General features: G+C 37.6%; 1 protein-coding gene across 3 annotated transcripts in view; it reads left to right on the top strand.

The window, feature by feature from the left end:
* PHF6 (PHD finger protein 6) overlaps positions 1–18,812 on the top strand; it is a 47,533-nt gene that overhangs the window by 21,301 nt on the left and 7,420 nt on the right. For 2 of the 3 annotated variants that reach the window (XM_055438621.2, XM_088833651.1), the window contains exons 6-9: positions 6,741–6,910; positions 7,073–7,216; positions 12,361–12,465; positions 14,928–15,061. In XM_055438621.2, coding sequence (XP_055294596.1) covers positions 6,741–6,910; positions 7,073–7,216; positions 12,361–12,465; positions 14,928–15,061 — 553 coding nt within the window. The remainder of the gene's footprint in view (positions 1–6,740; positions 6,911–7,072; positions 7,217–12,360; positions 12,466–14,927; positions 15,062–18,812) is intronic. The other variant, XM_055438622.2, reaches the window with a different exon arrangement.

The following is an 18,812-nucleotide window of genomic DNA, read 5'->3' as shown; positions in this document are numbered from 1 at the left end:
TGTTTTCTCTGTGAGGGAAAGTGTAGGGAGATGGGTGAGGGTTGGAAGTTGAAGGAGAGAGTTTTGAAATACTAGTTGTGAATACCAGGGGAGAAAGTTTACCTAAAGAAGTGTAGTTTCCAGACTTTATTGGAGCAGTTGAGGTTAGTAACCCTGAATTTATAAAATGATGCCGTCAGGTTGTGTGACATTTCCTCCATCTATTCGGGATCCTGGGTGTAGCACAGAGAAAATGGCTAGTTAGTTCATTCAGAATCAGGATTTTTTCCAAGTGAGTTCAACAAAGAAGTGAAAGGATAGGAAGTTTAGAATATTTGCTAGAGAGAAATAAGCTGAAAGGAAGTAATAAGACTGGAGGTCCTGGTAAGATTGAAGAACAATGAGAATGAAACTACTACAGAGCAGTGATCTGTCGTCCCACGGTATGAGGCAGTGATTTCAGAGATAGAACCCTTTTAGGTGATTATGCGGGATCTGGGTGTGATTATAGGGATTAGGTGGTTGGTGGAGGATGTTAGTGAAGATTAAGGAACTGAATGACTACCTGTTGCTTGGATTGTCCATGTGGACAGTGAAATCACCCAGGATGATGGCAATTTCCAATCTTCATTACTTTTATTAAATGGAAATTTAGGGAGATCTTAATGTGGTATCAAGGTCTTTAAAAACCTTTTAAGTTTAGGTGCATAGAGTAGATTTACTAAGTACTGGAAAGGCAGCTTTCCTGTCATTCTTGTCCTTGTTTCTCAGTTTTCAAATTTTTTCGCTGAAGGCAACATCTAGGATCAGTTTTTTTTTGTGCCCATTAAGAGCACTAATATGCATACATAAGCATATGTATAGCTTTCAGTTTTCTACCTTGCAGGAGCATATGAAAATGCTTATTTCCCTGATAGTCGGTATTAATACTTCTAGAGCATATAGTCACTCACTGACATGTGTCTGTTGCAGCTCTGCTCTTCCCTAGCTTTGTGATCTTGGGCAAAATAATTTTAACTTTTCTGAATTTACTTTTCTTATCTGTAAAATGGGGGATGGGGATGATGACTGATATAACCTCATGGGGCTGTTTCGAGACTCAAATGAAATAATGCATGTAAACGGCATAGCACATCTGGTATAGTAAAAACTCAAATGTTAGGTCTTATATTTTGGGTATTTGCATTTATATATTAAATGGAAAAGGGCAAGATGTAGAGCAGTATGCTTGGATTTGCATATGCATAGAAAATAACAACTGACATTTATTGAGAATGCCTTATGTGCCAGGCCCTGTTCTAGATTAAGTACCTTAACTCTTAATTCAAGAACCCTCTGAGGTAGGTCTCAGGTCCAAGGACACAAAGTCTGTGACAACAGATCCAGGATTCAAAACCAAGCTCTCTACCCTTGAGATTGAGAAAAGAAACCTTAACAGTAGTACCTTGAGAAGGGAGGGAGCGAATATGAAGAAAGGGAAGCAAGAAAATTAGGACAAGAGCTGGGAGTGCAGAGTAGTAATGTTAAAATATTTTCACAGTTTTGAATAGGAAAAAACCAGTAAGCAACCATGAAAAATTCCAACAAAGGTGCGGTGACTAGCTTCCTACTCACATTTTCACATGCAAATAATTTTCAGAATAAATTCTCCAAAATAATATTGCTGGGGCCAAAAGGTTTAATCTTTTTAAGGTTCTCAATCCACACTGCTTTGCTGCTTTCTAGAAAGATTGTGCTGGATTATATTCCCATCATAAGTGGCTGACATTACCCCCTCCTTTTGCCACATTATATGATATGAATTCTTTTAAATACAAAGGTAGTATACTGCCCGTTGTTAAAAAAAATGTCAATAGTACAATAGTACTATTAAAGTAATTCAGAAAGTCCCCTCTTCACCCCAGAATCACACTCTATGAGTAACTACTAATAATGGTTTGTGTATCTTCTCAGAGCCTTTCTTACATACATACAGTCTTACATATGTATCCATATATGCACTATTTGTAATACAATGGCATCATAGTATATATATATATATAGGTGATGTTGTGCAACTTGCTTTTTTTCTTTCTGTGATATGTCAGACACCCTTCTCTGCATACAGATCAACCTCATTCTTTTTAATTATTGTGTTATATTCCATAGAATAAATAGAACTGTAGTTTACTTCTAGATTTCTCTACTTTAAAAAATCACCTTGGGACTTCCCTGATGCTCCAGTGGTTGAGACTCTGCGCTCCCAATGCAAGGGCCCCAGGTTTGATCCCTGGTGAGGGAACTAGATCCCACATTCTACAACTAAGACCCAGTGCAACCAAATAAATACAAACAAAGTGTTTTAAAAACTCACCTATATCTATTTTTTCCACATACAAATAAAACTGCATTTATCTTCCTTATACATTTGTGCTTATGTACTTAGGCAAGTGATTCTATAGGATAAAATCATAGAAATGGGGATAGCAGGTGAGAGTCTATGCATTTAACATTGGAAATAAGTACTATAATATGTACCAACATTGTATGAGAGTGTCCAGTTCCCTATACCTCTGCTGGATATTATCAGCCTTGTAACTTTTACCCATCTGATTATCTCATTTAATTTCCATTTCTCTTATCACTAATAAGGTTGTGCTTCTGCCCATTTTTTTGGTCATTTATATTTCTTCTGTGAGCTGTTAGTTCTATCTTTTACATGTTTTTCTTTCAAGGTTTATCTTTTCAAAATTGATTTGAAGTGCTCTCTGTAAAGTATAGATATTAATTCCCTGCTACTAAATGACTTCTTAGGTGTCCTAATCCCAAAATTCTCTTCTATTTTTTTCTATTACATTTATAGTTTGTTATTTTACTAGATTTTTGGCTCCATCTCTAATTTTTTCAGGAGAAGGCAGTGGCACCCCACTCCAGTACTCTTGCCTGGAAAATCCCATGGATGGAGGAGCCTGGTAGGCTGCAGTCCGTGGGGTCACTAAGAGTCGGACACGACTGAGCGACTTCACTTTCACGTTTCACTTTCATGCATTGGAGAAGGAAATGGCAACCTACTCCAGTGTTCTTGCCTGGAGAATCCCAGGGACAGGGGAACCTAGTGGGCTGCCGTCTGTGGGGTCGCACAGAGTCGGACACGACTGAAGCGACTTAGCAGCAGCAGCAGCAGCAGCTAATTTTTTCATATGGTATGAGAATAGGAATCTCAGTTTTTAGAAAATAGGTAGCCATTCATGCCATTATGTCTCTCCCAACTCATTTGAAATGCCACCATTATCATACTCTGATTTCCCATATCCATATGGGTTTGTTTTCAACCTAGCTTTCTCTTCTGCTGATATGTGTCTATTCCTACGCCAGTGTTTTTAAGTACTGTTGCTTTATGGTATATTTTGATGCCTTTTTTAAAAAGATAGTATTATACATTTATTGTTCCAGAAAACTGGGGAATCAACTTATGTTCTGTCTTTTCAACATTTCATTAAATAAGGTTAGCAAGAACTGATACCATTCTAATCTTGATCCGGTTCATCCAGAAGCATCATTTATCTCAGTATATTTGTGGGGTTTCTTTTATGTTTGTATTTCTGACACATTTCTTGTTGGATTTATTGTAGCTTTTCATAACTAAAGATTGCTATTTTGATAGGTGAAAATGATATATCACTTAATTTACACTTTGACTCTAGAGAAGTCAAATTTTCTCAAAGTATATTTAACTATTTATGTTCTATGAATTTTTTGATCATATTTTATTTTGATCATATTTTTCTGTTGGGTTCTTAATCTTTTATGAGCTTATCAGATCATAAAGATACTAGTCCTTTGTCATAAGTACAGAAGATATTTTTCCAGTTTATTGCCTTTTAAATTTGTCACTTATTTTTTTACTTTCAGAAGTTTAAGTCCCCTGAAATTTTATACTAAATGATTTCATATTTAGGACAGACAGATATGCCATGTAGAAAGCTAGACATGTTGGCCTGATAATGGAATCAATTAAGTAATTTCTTTATAGATATTTAACAATGTAGTGTTATTATAGTGCTAATGATTTTTGTTTTTATTTTAAATGACAGAATATTGTGTATTTTACATATATGATATAGTATGTACCAGGATGATTGAAACATTTGGTTATGATTTTTCATTTTAATTTTTGGTACATACAAGTAATTCTAATAGCTTTAATGAAATTGTGTCTTAAGAGTTCTCAGATTAAATGTTTAAAGAAAGTAGGTGGTCTTTTCTGATGTTACATTTGCTATAGTGTTAAGATTAGAATATGTCTTTAATTGACTTGTCTGTCTTCACAGGGAGAGTTATCCAGATTTTTGCCTGTAAAACTCTCCCCCTCCCCTTTTTCTTCTCTCAGATTCTACCATAGTTAGGTGAAGTTACATTGATACAAGTTTTAGTAACTGTTTTGCAAATGATCTAATGCTGTCAGTTCCTGGAGTTTATATATGCAAGTACACTACTTAAATTACCCTTTTTTTTAAATCATAATGAATGTGCTTTTATTGCTTTCAAAAACCCCTTAAAATATTTATTAGGAAAGATCAGCATCTGAGAATAGGAGTTAATGTGTTTTCTCATGGAGAAATTAGTCCATGGAATTATAGTCAATAATTTATGGTAAAAGAAAAATCAAAATAGGTATTAGAACTGTACCTAAAACTTTCTGTATTTGACTCTAAGACTGAATATTTGGTTTTTATATCTTTTGAATACTAAATACATTGTCTTATATACTGTATACCCTCAATGAATAAAATATTTGTAGTGAATAACCAAATGAAACACCTCTATTAATGGTACAAATTCTTTTCATATTGCTGGGAAGTACAGTTCTGAAACTTCTACATTAATTTTGTTTAATTCATTAAAGTATGTACAGACAGCCTGCAACATAGCTTTCCTACCACTTATGTTAGAAATTCCTTTTATACTTAGGGAGTGAAAGTGTTAGTCGCTCAGTCATGTCCAACTCTTGTGATCCCATGGACTGTAGCCTGCCAGGGTCCTCTGTCCATGGAATTCTCCAGGCAAGAATACTGGAGTGGGTTGCCATTTCCTTCTTCAGGGGATCTTCCCAACCCGGGAATTGAACCCGGGTCTCCTGTATCTCCTGCATTGCAAGCAGATTCTTGACCATCTGAGAGCCACCAGGGCTTAATATTTGTTTACTTTATCAATTGGTTAGCTCATTTGTAGATGACTTCTTTGTTGAATTAGGTCTTTTGATTTTCATGTTAGTTTAAAGAGCTATCTAGAACAGTGCTGTCCAATAGAACTTTTCTGCCATGATAGAAACATTCTATATCTGTGATGTCCAGTAGAGACTCAGCTTACTGCATGTGACTAATAAATACTTAAATGTGGTCAGTCAGACTGAGAAACTGATGATTTAATCTTATTTAATTATAAATGACTTAAATTTTAAAAAATGCATGTTGCCAGTGGCTGCTATATTGGACAGCACAGATATACCATGGGCTTCCCAGGTGGCGCAGTGGTAAAGAATCCACCTGCCAATGCAGGAGACATAGGAGACACAGGTTCAATCCCTGGGTTGAGAAAATCCCCTGGAGGAGGTGACTGAGCTTCCCTGGTAGCTCAGTCAGTGAAGAATCCACCTGCAGTGCAGGAGACCCAGGTTTGATACCTAGGTTGGGAAGATCCCCTGGAGAAGGAAACGGCAAACCACTCCAGTATTCTTGCCTAGAGAATTCCATGGACAGAGAAGTCTGGCAGGCTGCAGTCCATGAGATTGCAAGAGTCAGACATGACTTAGTGACTAAACCACCACCACTACCTGAAGGAGGAAACGGCAAACCACTCCAATATTCTTGTCTGGAAAATTCCAAGGACAGAGGAGACTGGCAGGCTACAGTCCATGGGGTCACAAAGAGCCAGACATGACTGAGCAACTGAGCACACATGCATGTTATACCTACTTTATTTTCATTTAGCTTTCCAAATTATGGTAAATTTAATTTTGGAGTAATTTTTCTGATTTCACCAATAGTGTGAGGGAAAACTCTTTGAAACCTATGGTAAAAAAAAAAAAAAAACCACAAGATCTAATTCTTTTTTTAAAAAAATTATTTATTTTATTATTATTATTTTGGCTGCACTGAGTCTTTGTTGCTTTGCATGGGCTTTCTGTAGTTGTGGCAAGTGGGGACTATACTCTAGTTGTGGTGTGTGGGCTTTTCTCACTGTAATGGCTTCTCTTGTGGAGCACAGGCTCTAGAGTCTGCAGGCTTCAGTAATTGTGGCCCACAGGCTGAGTATTTGCGGCTCACGGGCTCTAAATTGTGGGCTCAGTAGTTGTGGCTCATGGGCTTACTTGCTTCATGGCATGTGGAATCTTCTTAGACCAGAGATTAAACCTATATCCCCTGCATTGGCAGGCGGATTCCTGTCCACTGCACCAACAAGATCTAATTCTAAAATTTCCCTTACTAGTATTTGGAAATGTTTACTGAATTATGTGCACAGTTGGGATCACAAAACTCACTTTCATAGAATTAAAATTTGATGGAAATAATTTACAATGATTATAATAAAACTGTTTCTTTGTATTTGGTTTTCATTGCATTTATATGAAATGTTAGGCTGTTACATCAAACATACCACAGATCATTTCTCCTCATATCTTGAGGTGATATTCTGAGGAAAAATGTATGTTCTAAGGACCTGTGAACTAATGCTCATCTTAAGATTGGTCCATGTGAATAAAGCTTTTGTTCATTTTTAAGCAGCTGATTTAGAAGAAAGCTTTAATGAGCATGAACTGGAGCCTTCATCGCCTAAAACTAAAAAGAAAAGTCGCAAAGGAAGGCCACGAAAAACTAATTTTAAAGGACTGTCGGAAGATACCAGGTCCACATCTTCCCATGGAACAGATGAAATGGAAAGTAGTTCCTATGTAAGTAGAAAAATGTTGGATTCTTACTTTTGTGGCAACATGAGTATACCTGTGTTTATAGGTAAAGTTAATCATTTGAAGTGTTAACTAAGCTTGAGGTACTTAGTGTTAACTAAGCTAGTGTTAACTAGCATATTTTTTCTTTTTCTTTCACATTTGCAGAGAGATCGGTCTCCACATAGAAGCAGCCCTAGTGACACCAGGCCTAAATGTGGATTTTGTCATGTAGGGGAGGAAGAAAATGAAGCAAGAGGAAAATTGCATATATTTAATGCCAAGAAGGCAGCTGCACATTATAAGTGCATGGTAAGTATGGTTCTTTTTATATGCTTTTAAATCCAAGTTTTGGAAAGGCATTTAGCTAGTAACCAAATATAGAACTTCCCTCCACAGTATTGGTGTTTTAGAATTAGGAACAGCATATCCTATAATCCCAAATCTTTTTAAAAAGTATAATTGACTTACAATATTATATGTTTCAGGCATACACCATAGCAATTCAATGTTTTTATATATTATGAAATGATCACCACAATAAGACTAGTTACCATGTATCATACAAAGTTACTACAATATTATTGACTAGATCTCCTATGCTGTATATTACATCTCCAGTTCAGTCTCTCAGTCGAGTCCGACCCTTTGTGTCCCCATGGACTGCAGCACGCCAGACCTCCCTGTCCATCACCAACTCCTGGAGTTTACTCAAACTCATGTCCATTGAGTCAGTGATGCCATCCAACCATCTCATCCTCTGTCATCCCCTTATCCTCCTGCCTTCAATCTTTCCCAGCATCAGGTTTTTTTCAAATGAGTCAGTTCTTCGCATCAGGTGGCCACAGTTTTGGAATTTCAGCTTCAGCATCAGTCCTTTCAATGCATATTCAGGACTGATTTCCTTTAGGATGGACTGGTTGGATCTCCTGGCAGTCTGAGGGATTCTCAGGAATCTCCTCCAACACCACAGTTCAAAAGCATCAGTTCTTTGGCACTCAGCTTTCTTTATAGGCCAAACCTTACATCCACACATGACTACTGGAAAAACCATAGCTTTGACTAGACGGACCTTAATGTCTCTGCTTTTTAATATGCTGTCTAGGTTGGTCATAACTTTTCTTCCGAGGAATAAGCGTCTTTTAATTTCATGGCTGCAGTCACCATCTGCAGTGATTTTGGAGCCCCCCAAAATAAAGTGACTCACTATTTCCATTGCTTCCCCATCTATTTGCCATGAAGTGATGGGACCGGATGCCATGATCTCAGTTTTTTGAATGTTGAGTTTTAAGCCAACTTTTTCACTCTCCTCTTTCACTTTCATCAAGTGGCTCTTTAGTTCTTCGCTTTCTGCCATAAGGGTGGTATTATCTGCATATCTGAGGTTATTGGTATTTCTCCCGGCAATCTTGATTCCAGTTTGTGCTTCATCCAGCCCAGTGTTTCTCATGATGTACTCTGCATATGAGTTAAATAAGCAGGTGACAATATACAGCCTTGACGTACTCTTTTTCCTATTTGCAACCAGTCTGTTGTTCCATGTCCAGTTCTAACTGTTGCTTCCTGATCAGCATACAGATTTCTTAGATCAAGTGGTCTGGTATTCCCATCTCTTGAAGGAATTTTCCACAGCTTGTTGTAATCCACACAGTCAAAGGCTTTGGCATAGTCAATAAAGCAGAAGTAGATGTTTTTTCTGGAACTCTCTTGCTTTTTCGATGATCCATCGGATGTCGGCAATTTGATCTCTGATTCCTCTGCCTTTTCTAAATTCAGCTTGAATATCTAGAAATTCATGGTTCACGTACTGTTGAAGCCTGGCTTGGAGAATTTTGAGCATTACTTTGCTAGTGTGTGAGATGAGTGCAATTGTGCAGTAGTTTGAGCATTATTTGGCATTGCCTTTCTTTGGGATTGGAATGAAAACTGACCTTTCCAGTCCTGCTGAGTTTTCCAAATTTGCTGGCATATTGAGTGCAGCACTTTCACAGCATCATCTTTTCAGGATTTGAAATAACTCTACTGGAATTCCATCACCTCCACTAGCTTTGTTCGTAGTGATGCTTTCTAAGGCCCACTTAACTTCACATTCCAGGATGTCTGCCTCTAGGTGAGTGATCACACCATCATAATTATCTGGGTTGGGAAGATCTTTTTTGTATAGTTCTTCTGTGTATTCTTGTCACCTCTTCTTAATATCTTCTGCTTCTGTTAGGTCCATACCATTTCTATCCTTTATTGTGCCCATCTTTGCAAGAAATGTTCTTTTGGTATCTCTAATTTTCTTGAAGAGATCTCTAGTCTTTCCCATTCTGTTATTTTCCTCTATTTCTTTGTACTGATCACTGAGGAAGGCTTTCGTTGGAACTCTGCATTCAGATGGGTATATCTTTCCTTTTCTCCTTTGCCTTTCGCTTCTCTTCTCTTCACAGCTATTTGTAAGGCCTCCTCAGACAACCATTTTGCCTTTTTGCATTTCTTTTTCTTGGGGATGGTCTTGATCCCTGCCTTCTGTACAGTGTCACGAACCTCTGTCCATAGTTCTTCAGGCATTCTATCAGATATAATCCCTTGAATCTATTTCTCACTTCCACTGTATAATCGTAAGGGATTTGATTTAGGTCATACCTGAATGGTCTAGTGGTTTTCCCTACTTTCTTCAATTTATGTGTGAATTTGGCAATAAGGAGTTCATGATCTGAGCCACAGTCAGCTCCTGGTCTTGTTTTTGCTGACTCTATAGAGCTTCTCCGAGTTTGGCTGTAAAGAATATAATCAGTCTGATTTTGGTGTTGACCATCTGATGATGTCCATGTATAGATGCTCCTCTTGTGTTGTTGGAAGAGGGTGTTTGCTATGACCAGTATGTTCTCTTGGCAAAACTCTATTAGCCTTTGCCCTGCTTCATTCTGTACTCCAAGGCCAAATTTGCCTGTTACTCCAGGTATCTTGATTTCCTACTTTGGCATTCCAATCCCTTATAATGAAAAGGACATTTTTTGGGGGTGTTAGTTCTAGAAGGTCTTGTAGGTCTTCATAGAACTGTTCAATTTCAGCTTCTTCAGCATTACTGGTCGGGGCATAGACTTGGATTACTGTGATATTGAACGGTTTGCCTTGGAAACGAATAGAGATCATTCTGTCGTTTTTGAGATTGCATCCAAGTACTGCATTTCGGACTCTTTTGTTGACTATGATGGCTACTCCATTTCTTCTAAGGGATTCCTGCCCACAGTAGTAGATATAATGGTTATCTAAGTTAAATTTACCCATTCCAGTCCATTTTAGTTCGCTGATTCCTAAAATGTCGATGTTAACTCTTGCCATCTCCTCTTTGACCACTTCCAATTTGCCTTGATTCATGGACTTAACATTCCAGGTTCCCATGCAATATTGCTCTGTACAGCATTGGACTTTGCGTCCATCACCATTTACATCCACAACTGGGTGTTGTTTTTGCTGTGGCTCCGTCTCTTCATTCTTTCTGGAGTTACTTCTCCACTGATCTCTAGTAGCATTTTGGGCACCTACTGACCTGGGGAGTTCATCTTTCAGTGTCCTATCTTTTTGCCTTTTCATACTGTTCATGGGGTTCTCAAGGCAAGAATACCTTGCCTTGGTATGCCATTCCCTTCTCCAGTGGACCACATTTTGTCAGAACTCTCCACAATGACCTGTCATCTTGGCTGGCCCTACACAGCATCGCTCATAGTTTCATTGAGTTAGACAAGGCTGTGGTCCCTGTGATCAGATTGGTTAGTTTTCTGTGATTGTGGCTTTCATTCTGTATGTCCTGTGATGGAGAAGGATAAGAGGTTTATGGAAGCTTCCTGATGGGAGAGACTGACTGAGGGGGAAACTGGGTCTTGTTCTGAAGGGCGGGGTCATGCTCAGTAAATCTTTAATCCAATTTTCTGTTGATGGGCGGGGCTATGTTCCCTCCCTGTTATTTACCTGGGGCCAAACTATGGTGGAGGTAATGAAGATAATTGCAGCCTCCTTCAAAAGGTCCCATGCAGGCACTGTTGCACTCAGTGCCCCCAAACCTGAAGTAGGCCACTGCTGACCCATGCCTCTGCCAAGACTCCTGGACACTCACAGCCAAGTCTGGATCAGTCTCTTGTGGGGTCACTGCTCCTTTCTCCTGGGTCCTGGTGTACACAAGGTTCTGTTTGTGCCCTCCAGGAGTCTGTTTCCCAGTCCTGTGTAAGTTCTGGTGGCTCTATAGTGGGGTTAATGGCGACCTCCTCCAAGAGGGCTTATGCCATACCCAGGTCTGCTGCATCGAAAGCCCCTGTCCCTGCGGCAGTCCACTGGTGACCCGCACCTCCGCAGGAGACACTCACACACAGTGCTGGCTCAGTCTCTGTGGGGTCTCTGGGTCCTGGTGCATACAGAGTTTGTTTGAGCCCTCTCAGCGTCTCTTTTAGATTATGTTCTATAATCCCAAAGCTTCATAAACTCTAGATTTTAAAATATATAGTGTTTATGATTTTAGTGGGATTTAAAGTAATCCTGATTGTAGTTACTATGTTCCAGATAATCCATAATTAACAGTCTTATAACTAAAAACATCGCCTTTACAAACTTGTCTTGGAAGCTATGTTTAGACTCCACTATAACCTAGTAAAAATCCCTCTTATTGTACTTCTTACACTATATTGCAGTTATTCATTTATTAGCCTTAATTCCTTGAGGGTAAAAACTGTATCTTATCTTTGCATCCTTAGATACAGGTCTGACATATAGTATATGTAAGCATTTTTGAAATAGGTTGTATTGAAATTATTCATCCCATTGATGATTAGGTTTTAAAAATTATATTATTTATAGAATTCCCTAGTGGTCCAGTGGTTAGGACTCTACACTTTCACTGTTGAGGGCCTGGGTTCAATCCCTGGTCAGGGAAGGAAGATCCCACAAGTCATGTGACATGGCCAAAATTTTTTTAAAATTATAATACTTATTTCAGGATATTACTTATTTCAGGAGTTCTTAATTGGAGATGCATATCAAATTTACCTGGAGAGGTTCTTCCAAAATACATATCCCTGGAGTAGATCCCAAACATGTCTAGTTGGAAAAAAAAATCTCCAGGTGATTCTGATCTGTATCTGTGGTTGAAATTTGTCATTTGAAACTATTTTTTTTCAACTTTGTGGAAATGTAAAATAGTTGAGATGACAGGATGACTCTGCTGAACTCTTCTTGTTTAATGAAACATTTAATCTTATTTCTGTACTGTCAACATTAGTTTTATTCTATTGTTCTTATTTTGAGTTATATTTTAATCAGACGTGACTAGATTAAAAAAAATATTTGAGTCAATACTTGATTAAGGAAAAGTCATCTTTCTCAGGATATTAAAATAATGGAACACATTTGTGCACACATTGTCTAATCTTTTTCTCACAAGGATTCTGAATATTACGTGTTTTTGCATTTTTCTTCTCCAGTTATTTTCTTCTGGCACCGTTCAGCTAACAACAACTTCAAGAGCAGAATTTGGAGATTTTGATATTAAAACTGTACTTCAGGAGATTAAACGAGGGAAGAGAATGGTCTGTGCTTTTATGTTTATGCTATGCAACGTTACTCTTCTGACTTTGTGCTTTAAATTTAGAACACATCTTAAATTTATCCAGTCACCAAAAATTTCAATATAAAGTAGTTCATGTGTTAAAGCAAAGTATATATTTGACTCATTTGTAATATAATAAAGGATGCTGATGTTACTGAAAGTTATTCTTCTTTCTATGTAACTTCATTACTTAACAGAATTATACGGAGATTTATATTTCAGGGTATTTTGAGTCTTTTAATAAAATAAATGAAGATGTGAATGTGACACACCTTATTAAGTTTAAAATGTTAAATTGTTTAAGCTCGCTTTAAGAAAAATTTCATAACCCCAATAGAGTATTGAGAACCTCCCCATGTTGTTATTCATTCTTTTTTTTTAAATAAAAGGAAAGATATTTTTCAGAGCCTTCTGTTTAAAGTTCACATACATAGTTGTCTCTTAATATGTTTATCATAGCTTTAAAGTTTCCTTTATAAAATGTGCCTAAGTCTCATGTTTTTAAACATACTGAATTACTAATAAATAGCTTTAAGAAATATTGGCATCTTTATTTGATCACTTACTCCTTTACAGTTTATGAATATTATAAAATGTCCTAGGAATGCAAAATATTTAAGATAGCAGTTATCTCTAGAAATGACTTTATTTAAAAAAATTTTACTGTGAAAGTTTTCAAACATCAAAATTAGAAAGAGTAGTAACACACGTCTATCCATCACCTTGACTCATCATTTATCAAGAATTTGCGGCACTCGTTTCATCTATGCCTTTTATTCTTGTTGCTTGAAGTATTTTAAAGCAGAGCTGAGACTTCATATCATTTCACCTCTACATATTTCAGTATGTATCTCTTAAAAGTTGGGCATTTTCTTACCTAACCACAGTGTTATTACAACTTACAAATTAACAATGAGTCTTCAGTATCATTTAATACCTAGTTTGTATTTGTATTTCCCCAATTATCTTAAAGCTATCTTTTTAAAGTTGGTTTGTGTGAATCAGAGGAGGTTCACACATTACATTTGGTTGTTACATATCCCTTAAGTAATTTAGGGCACTCCGTCCTCCCTGTCTTTATTGTTTCTGTTTTGTTGTACGCCACTGACTTGTTGAAGAAAATGAATTAATTGTCCTATAGAACATCCCACATGTTTTAGTTGTCTGTTGCTTTTTCACAGTGCCATTTAACTTGTCCCTCTATCCACCAGATTTTCTTTTAAAGTGGAAGTTAGATGTAAAAAACTGATTAGATTCAGTTTTCAACATTTTGGGGGGTAAGAACTCTTCACAGGTGGGACTATATCGTCCATATCTTATCACATCAGACAAGTCATAATGTCTGATCCTTGGATTCAGGTGGTGAGTCAATCCCTCCTTTGTGAAGTTCCCCTTCGATCTGTTTCAGACATTGCTGATCTTTGTCTGAATTGATTAGAAATGACTTTTTCTCTGTGGAACTGCATTTTTGAGGGTATAAAGATTATTGATATCATCTGTTCCATTTAAATCCAGTTCAGTTTCTTGATACTTTGATTATTCTTTTAAAAAAGGAAACTCCTTTAAAACAGAATGTGGAGTACTAAAAAAATAATAAAGGGGAAAACATATTATGTTGAGCAATGTTATTATGTCATACATCTGAAGTCAGATAGGTGACTAGGATAACAATTCCGTTCTCTTGATCAACTTGCTTACTTCTACACTGTTGACCATTAGTGTAAGCACTAACATAGCATTTTCCCATGTGTGCTTCAAAGGAAATCGCTCCATCAAGATGCTCTCCCACTGCTCCAAAATTAAAAGGGCATCTGGAATTCAATAAACTTGGAAACTGTTTACTATACCCTCCTTCCTGGAGGAAAGGCTGTCAGAAGTTCTGCAATCAAGTAATCTGTTTAAAACTAGCATTTCTCAAACTTCTTTGACTATGAAACTCTTGCCAACAATCACCTTAAGTCTTACAAGAATTTCAGCCCATTAGTCCCTTTCTGCCCTTTTGCCTACTTGGTAGGAATCCCTTTCTGAGGGACATTGCTTTCCTATCTTCTCATTCTTCCCCCTGGTCATAATAAGAAAGGGACTGATTGCAGGGAAAAGAAGAAATCAACCACTAAAATATAGAATATATTTTTTATGTGTATTTGCCAGTATTAAGGAGTGTTCCCTTTATGTTTCAGTGTCAGATTGCTGATGGTTAGTAGAGTTAAATAATGGAAACATCAGGGGTGACTACATATTAGAAAGTCAAAGTATGATTTAGATTGCAACATTATTTAATATATATGTTATACTATAAGTTCAGTGCACTCTCAATAGAAAAACTGGCTGTTTTCTTTGTAACATGAAATGTTTGGCTGAAATATGGTTAAAATAGAAAAAATAAGATTGCATAAACTTGGAAATACTGCTTATAATTATTCTTTCTCTTCCCCTAAACAGAAATGTACACTTTGCAGTCAGCCCGGTGCTACTATTGGATGTGAAATAAAAGCCTGTGTTAAGACTTACCATTACCACTGTGGAGTACAAGACAAAGCTAAATACATTGAAAATATGTCACGAGGAATTTACAAGTAAGAGAACAACAATTTTCCATTTTCCTAAACTTAGCAGTAAGTAACTGCCCTTAATAGATGACATTAATTTACTTGCTCACTGTTCTTAGGTGATGTTTAGCCAAGTATAGAATACTGAGGACTCTATATGAGTACTGCAATGGCATTTTCCTTTGCCTAGACATCTCTGAATTAGCATTTGTTTGTCCAGTGTTTGTTATGCTTCCTATGTGCCTGGCATTGGGCTAGGAACTGGGCATACAACAGTGATCAAAATGGACACAGACTGTGTCTTCATGGAAGCTCACAGTCTAGTGGGAGAAACATCAATCAAATGGCCACATAAATAAATATACAATCTCAAACTTCATAAATGGTATAAAACATTGGTCCTCAACTTTTTTTTTTTTTTTTTTTGGTCCTCAACTTTTTTGGCACCAGGTTTCCGGTTCCGAACCAGAAGACAATTTTCCCATGGACTGGGGGAGTGGGGGGATGGTTTAAGGATGATTCAAACCCATTACATTTATTGTGCTAATGATAGTCTTTATTTGCAGCCACTCCCCAGCAATAGCATCACCACCTCAACTCCACCTCCAACCATGAGGTATTAGATTCTCATAAGGAGTGTGCAACCTAGATCCCTTGCACGTGCATGCAGTTCACAGTAGAGTTTGCCCTTCTATGAGAATTCAGTGCTGCCACTGATCTGACAGGAGGCCAAGCTCAGGTGGTAATGCAAGCAGTGGGGAGCAGCTGTAAATGCAGATGAAGCTTGGTTTCCTCACTTACTGCTCACCTCCTGCTGTGTGGCCTAGTTCCTAACAGGCCATGGACTGGTACTGGTGGGCGTTGGGACCCCTGTTGTAAAAGTTCTGTTACAAAGTGCTGTGAGAGCATATAACAAGGAGGAGCTAACCTAGTCCATAGTGAAGTGTCTAGGAATTTCCTTAAGGAAATAGTGCTTGAGCTGAGATATGAAAGGCAAAATGGATGTGGGTGTTGGGAAGTTGTTCTAGGCAGAGAGAACAGTGTGTGCAAGGCCCTAAGATGGTACAAGCCAGGGTGCAAATGGTGGTGGTGGGGTGCTTGGTGGTAGGAGGCTACTGCTGAAAGTCCAGGTAAGAATTGCTGGTACATTAGAATAGTAGTTGTGAAGATAGAAGTCTAAAGGTACTCTTGGAAGACTGATGAAAGAGTAAGGTTTGGAGATTTGGGATTACATGTTACCTTCATTTTTTTATGGTCTCCTTTCCTGTGCTGCATGGGACTAGTGGTATCAATATGAATCTATAATGGTTCCCACTGTTTAATCAAATGGAGAGTAAATTAATAGGGATCCATGAATATTTATTTGGTTTTTCTTTGCAAGTTGTAAAGGACTTCTTTGCTCTCACATTCCCAGTGTGCAATAAACCAGTGGCCCAGAGTTAAACACTTCATGGACAAAGCAGTTTGTGTCAGCAGTCACCAAGCCACTTGGGTGACTGTGTGAGGTGCTAATGCTGTGTTATAAACTTGGCCAAACTTTGCTTAATAATAAAGGCACATGTTTTTCAAATGAATTCTATCAAGCCTTTAAGGAACAGATAATTCCAATGTTATTTTTAAAAGTCCAGCACATAGCAGAAAATGGAAAACGTCTTGATTCAGTCTGTAACACTTGCATAGTTGTGACACTAAACCTGACAAAGATACCATTTAACAACAGAAATTTAAAAACTAGAGACTGATCTTACTTTTAAAAATATATGTATCAAAATCCAAAATAAAATATTAGAGAATCAAATCCAGGGCTGTAGTCTAACAATTTCAAGATTATTCAAAATTAGGAATGTGACCCATTATAATTAATAAAGAAAAATCCTAGCATTTTCCTAGTGGAAACTGAAAAGACATTTGATATCATTCAACGTCCATTTCTGAATTTTAAAGTAAGGTAGCACAGGTGTTCTTGGTTGTAAGCTAGGAGTCTTACTAGAGTGTTAAGAGAAAAAAACAGCTTCTTTGGCATTAAAGTAAATGGACCATGGTTCTTAACCAGAACTGAGCCTTCAGTTCTGGAAGTATAGAGAGCCCTCTTTAAAAATGGTCATGCCTGGGCCCTACCCTCACAGTAGATTGAGGCCCAAACCATGTATTTTATCACTCACCAAGTGATTCTCAAGTTCATCTCTAATTGAGAACCACTATACCAATACACTTTCATTCAGATCAGCAACAAGACAAGGGTGCCAACCAGCAACATCACTTTCACTGTTCTTCTGGAGGGTTAAGCTGGTACAACAAGGAAAGGAAGGAAAATGTATAGTAAATATTGTAAAGGAGAAAAAATTGTCAATATTATTGATTTCATTGTCTACCAAGAAAATCCAAAGAAATCAACTCTTGAATTTATTAAAAAGTTTTAAGAGCTCACTCAGTAAGGCTGCTGAATATGAGATGAATTTTTAAAAACAATTCCATGACCAAAAAAACCCCCCACAGTTCCATGGCAACACACTCCAGTACACTTGCCTGGAGAATCCCATGAACAGAGAAGCCTGGCAGGCTATAGTCCATGGGGTTACAAGAGACTCAGACACGACTTAGCAACTAAACAACAAATAGCTAGTTAAAATGTAAAGGAAAACTGTCTCCCACTCCCCCCCCCAACTCTCACCCCTCTTCACACACACACACATATACCAAAGGTGAACTTTGTTTTAAAAAAATATCATCTTACACAGGACAAAGTATATTATGATCCTTGATAGACTCAACTTTGAAAGATACCTGTTATTCTCAAGTTATATATTTTAATACAATTTTAATGAAACCCAACTTTTTCACAGTTTTATCTAAAAAGTAAATGTAGTATTATTGTCTATTAGTCATGATTATTACCTTATATAACTGGAAAAAGAAATAGAAACTTAAACAAGATAGAAGTTTGTTTCTCTCCTGAAAGACGTCCAGGGGAAAGCAATGCAGATGTGGTAGGCAGCTTTTCAGTGTTATCATTGGTCCCCATTTCCTTCTTCCTCCTTCCAGAGGAAGCAGGAGGAAGCAGGGGCAAAGGAAGATGAAAGGACAAAGTTGCTGTTGCTTCACCTGAGTCGGGCTTTAATCAGCCTTCCTGGAATTTCCATACAGTCAGCATCTCATTTGCCAGAATTTAGTCACGTGTCCAAAGGAATCTGGGAAATATACTCTTAGTGGACACATTGCTACCCAAACAAAATATGGTTTAGTGCTATGTAGGTAAGGGCAGGGATAGATATTGGAGTAGCCAACTAATCTTTATCACGTGAAGCCAAGAAAATTTTTAATGCAATTGAGAAGAGAAATCTTCCTGTTATATATCAAAGCCAATCATATAGTATAGTAGTGAAAATAGTATGGTACTGGCCCAGGGATAAAGATCACTGAAGATAGATCCATATCTTTGTTGGAATCTCAGAATCTAAGAAGATGCCTTAGTGGGCATTGCTGCTATCACTAACAATGCAATGAAACTTCTTGCACATACATGTTCTTGCACTGTTGTCTGCTCAGTCCACACAAGCAGACTCGTAGTAAAAGATATATATTGTTTCAATGATGTGCTTAGTCACTCAGTCGTGTGCAACTCTTTGTGACCCTTTGGACTATAGCCTGCCAGGCTCCTCTGTCCATGGGACTTATTTTTCAGGCAAGAATACTGAAGTGGGTTGCCATTTTCTTCTCCAGGGGATCTTCCTGACCCAGGGATAGAACCTGTGTCTCCTCTGTCTCCTGCATTGCAGGC

This window comes from Moschus berezovskii, chromosome X (genome assembly GCF_049115385.1).
Source record: "Moschus berezovskii isolate FMDL1 chromosome X, NW_MosBer_1.0, whole genome shotgun sequence".
Classification (NCBI taxonomy): Eukaryota; Metazoa; Chordata; class Mammalia; order Artiodactyla; family Moschidae; genus Moschus; species Moschus berezovskii.
This window is presented reverse-complemented; position numbering and strand designations above follow the sequence as displayed.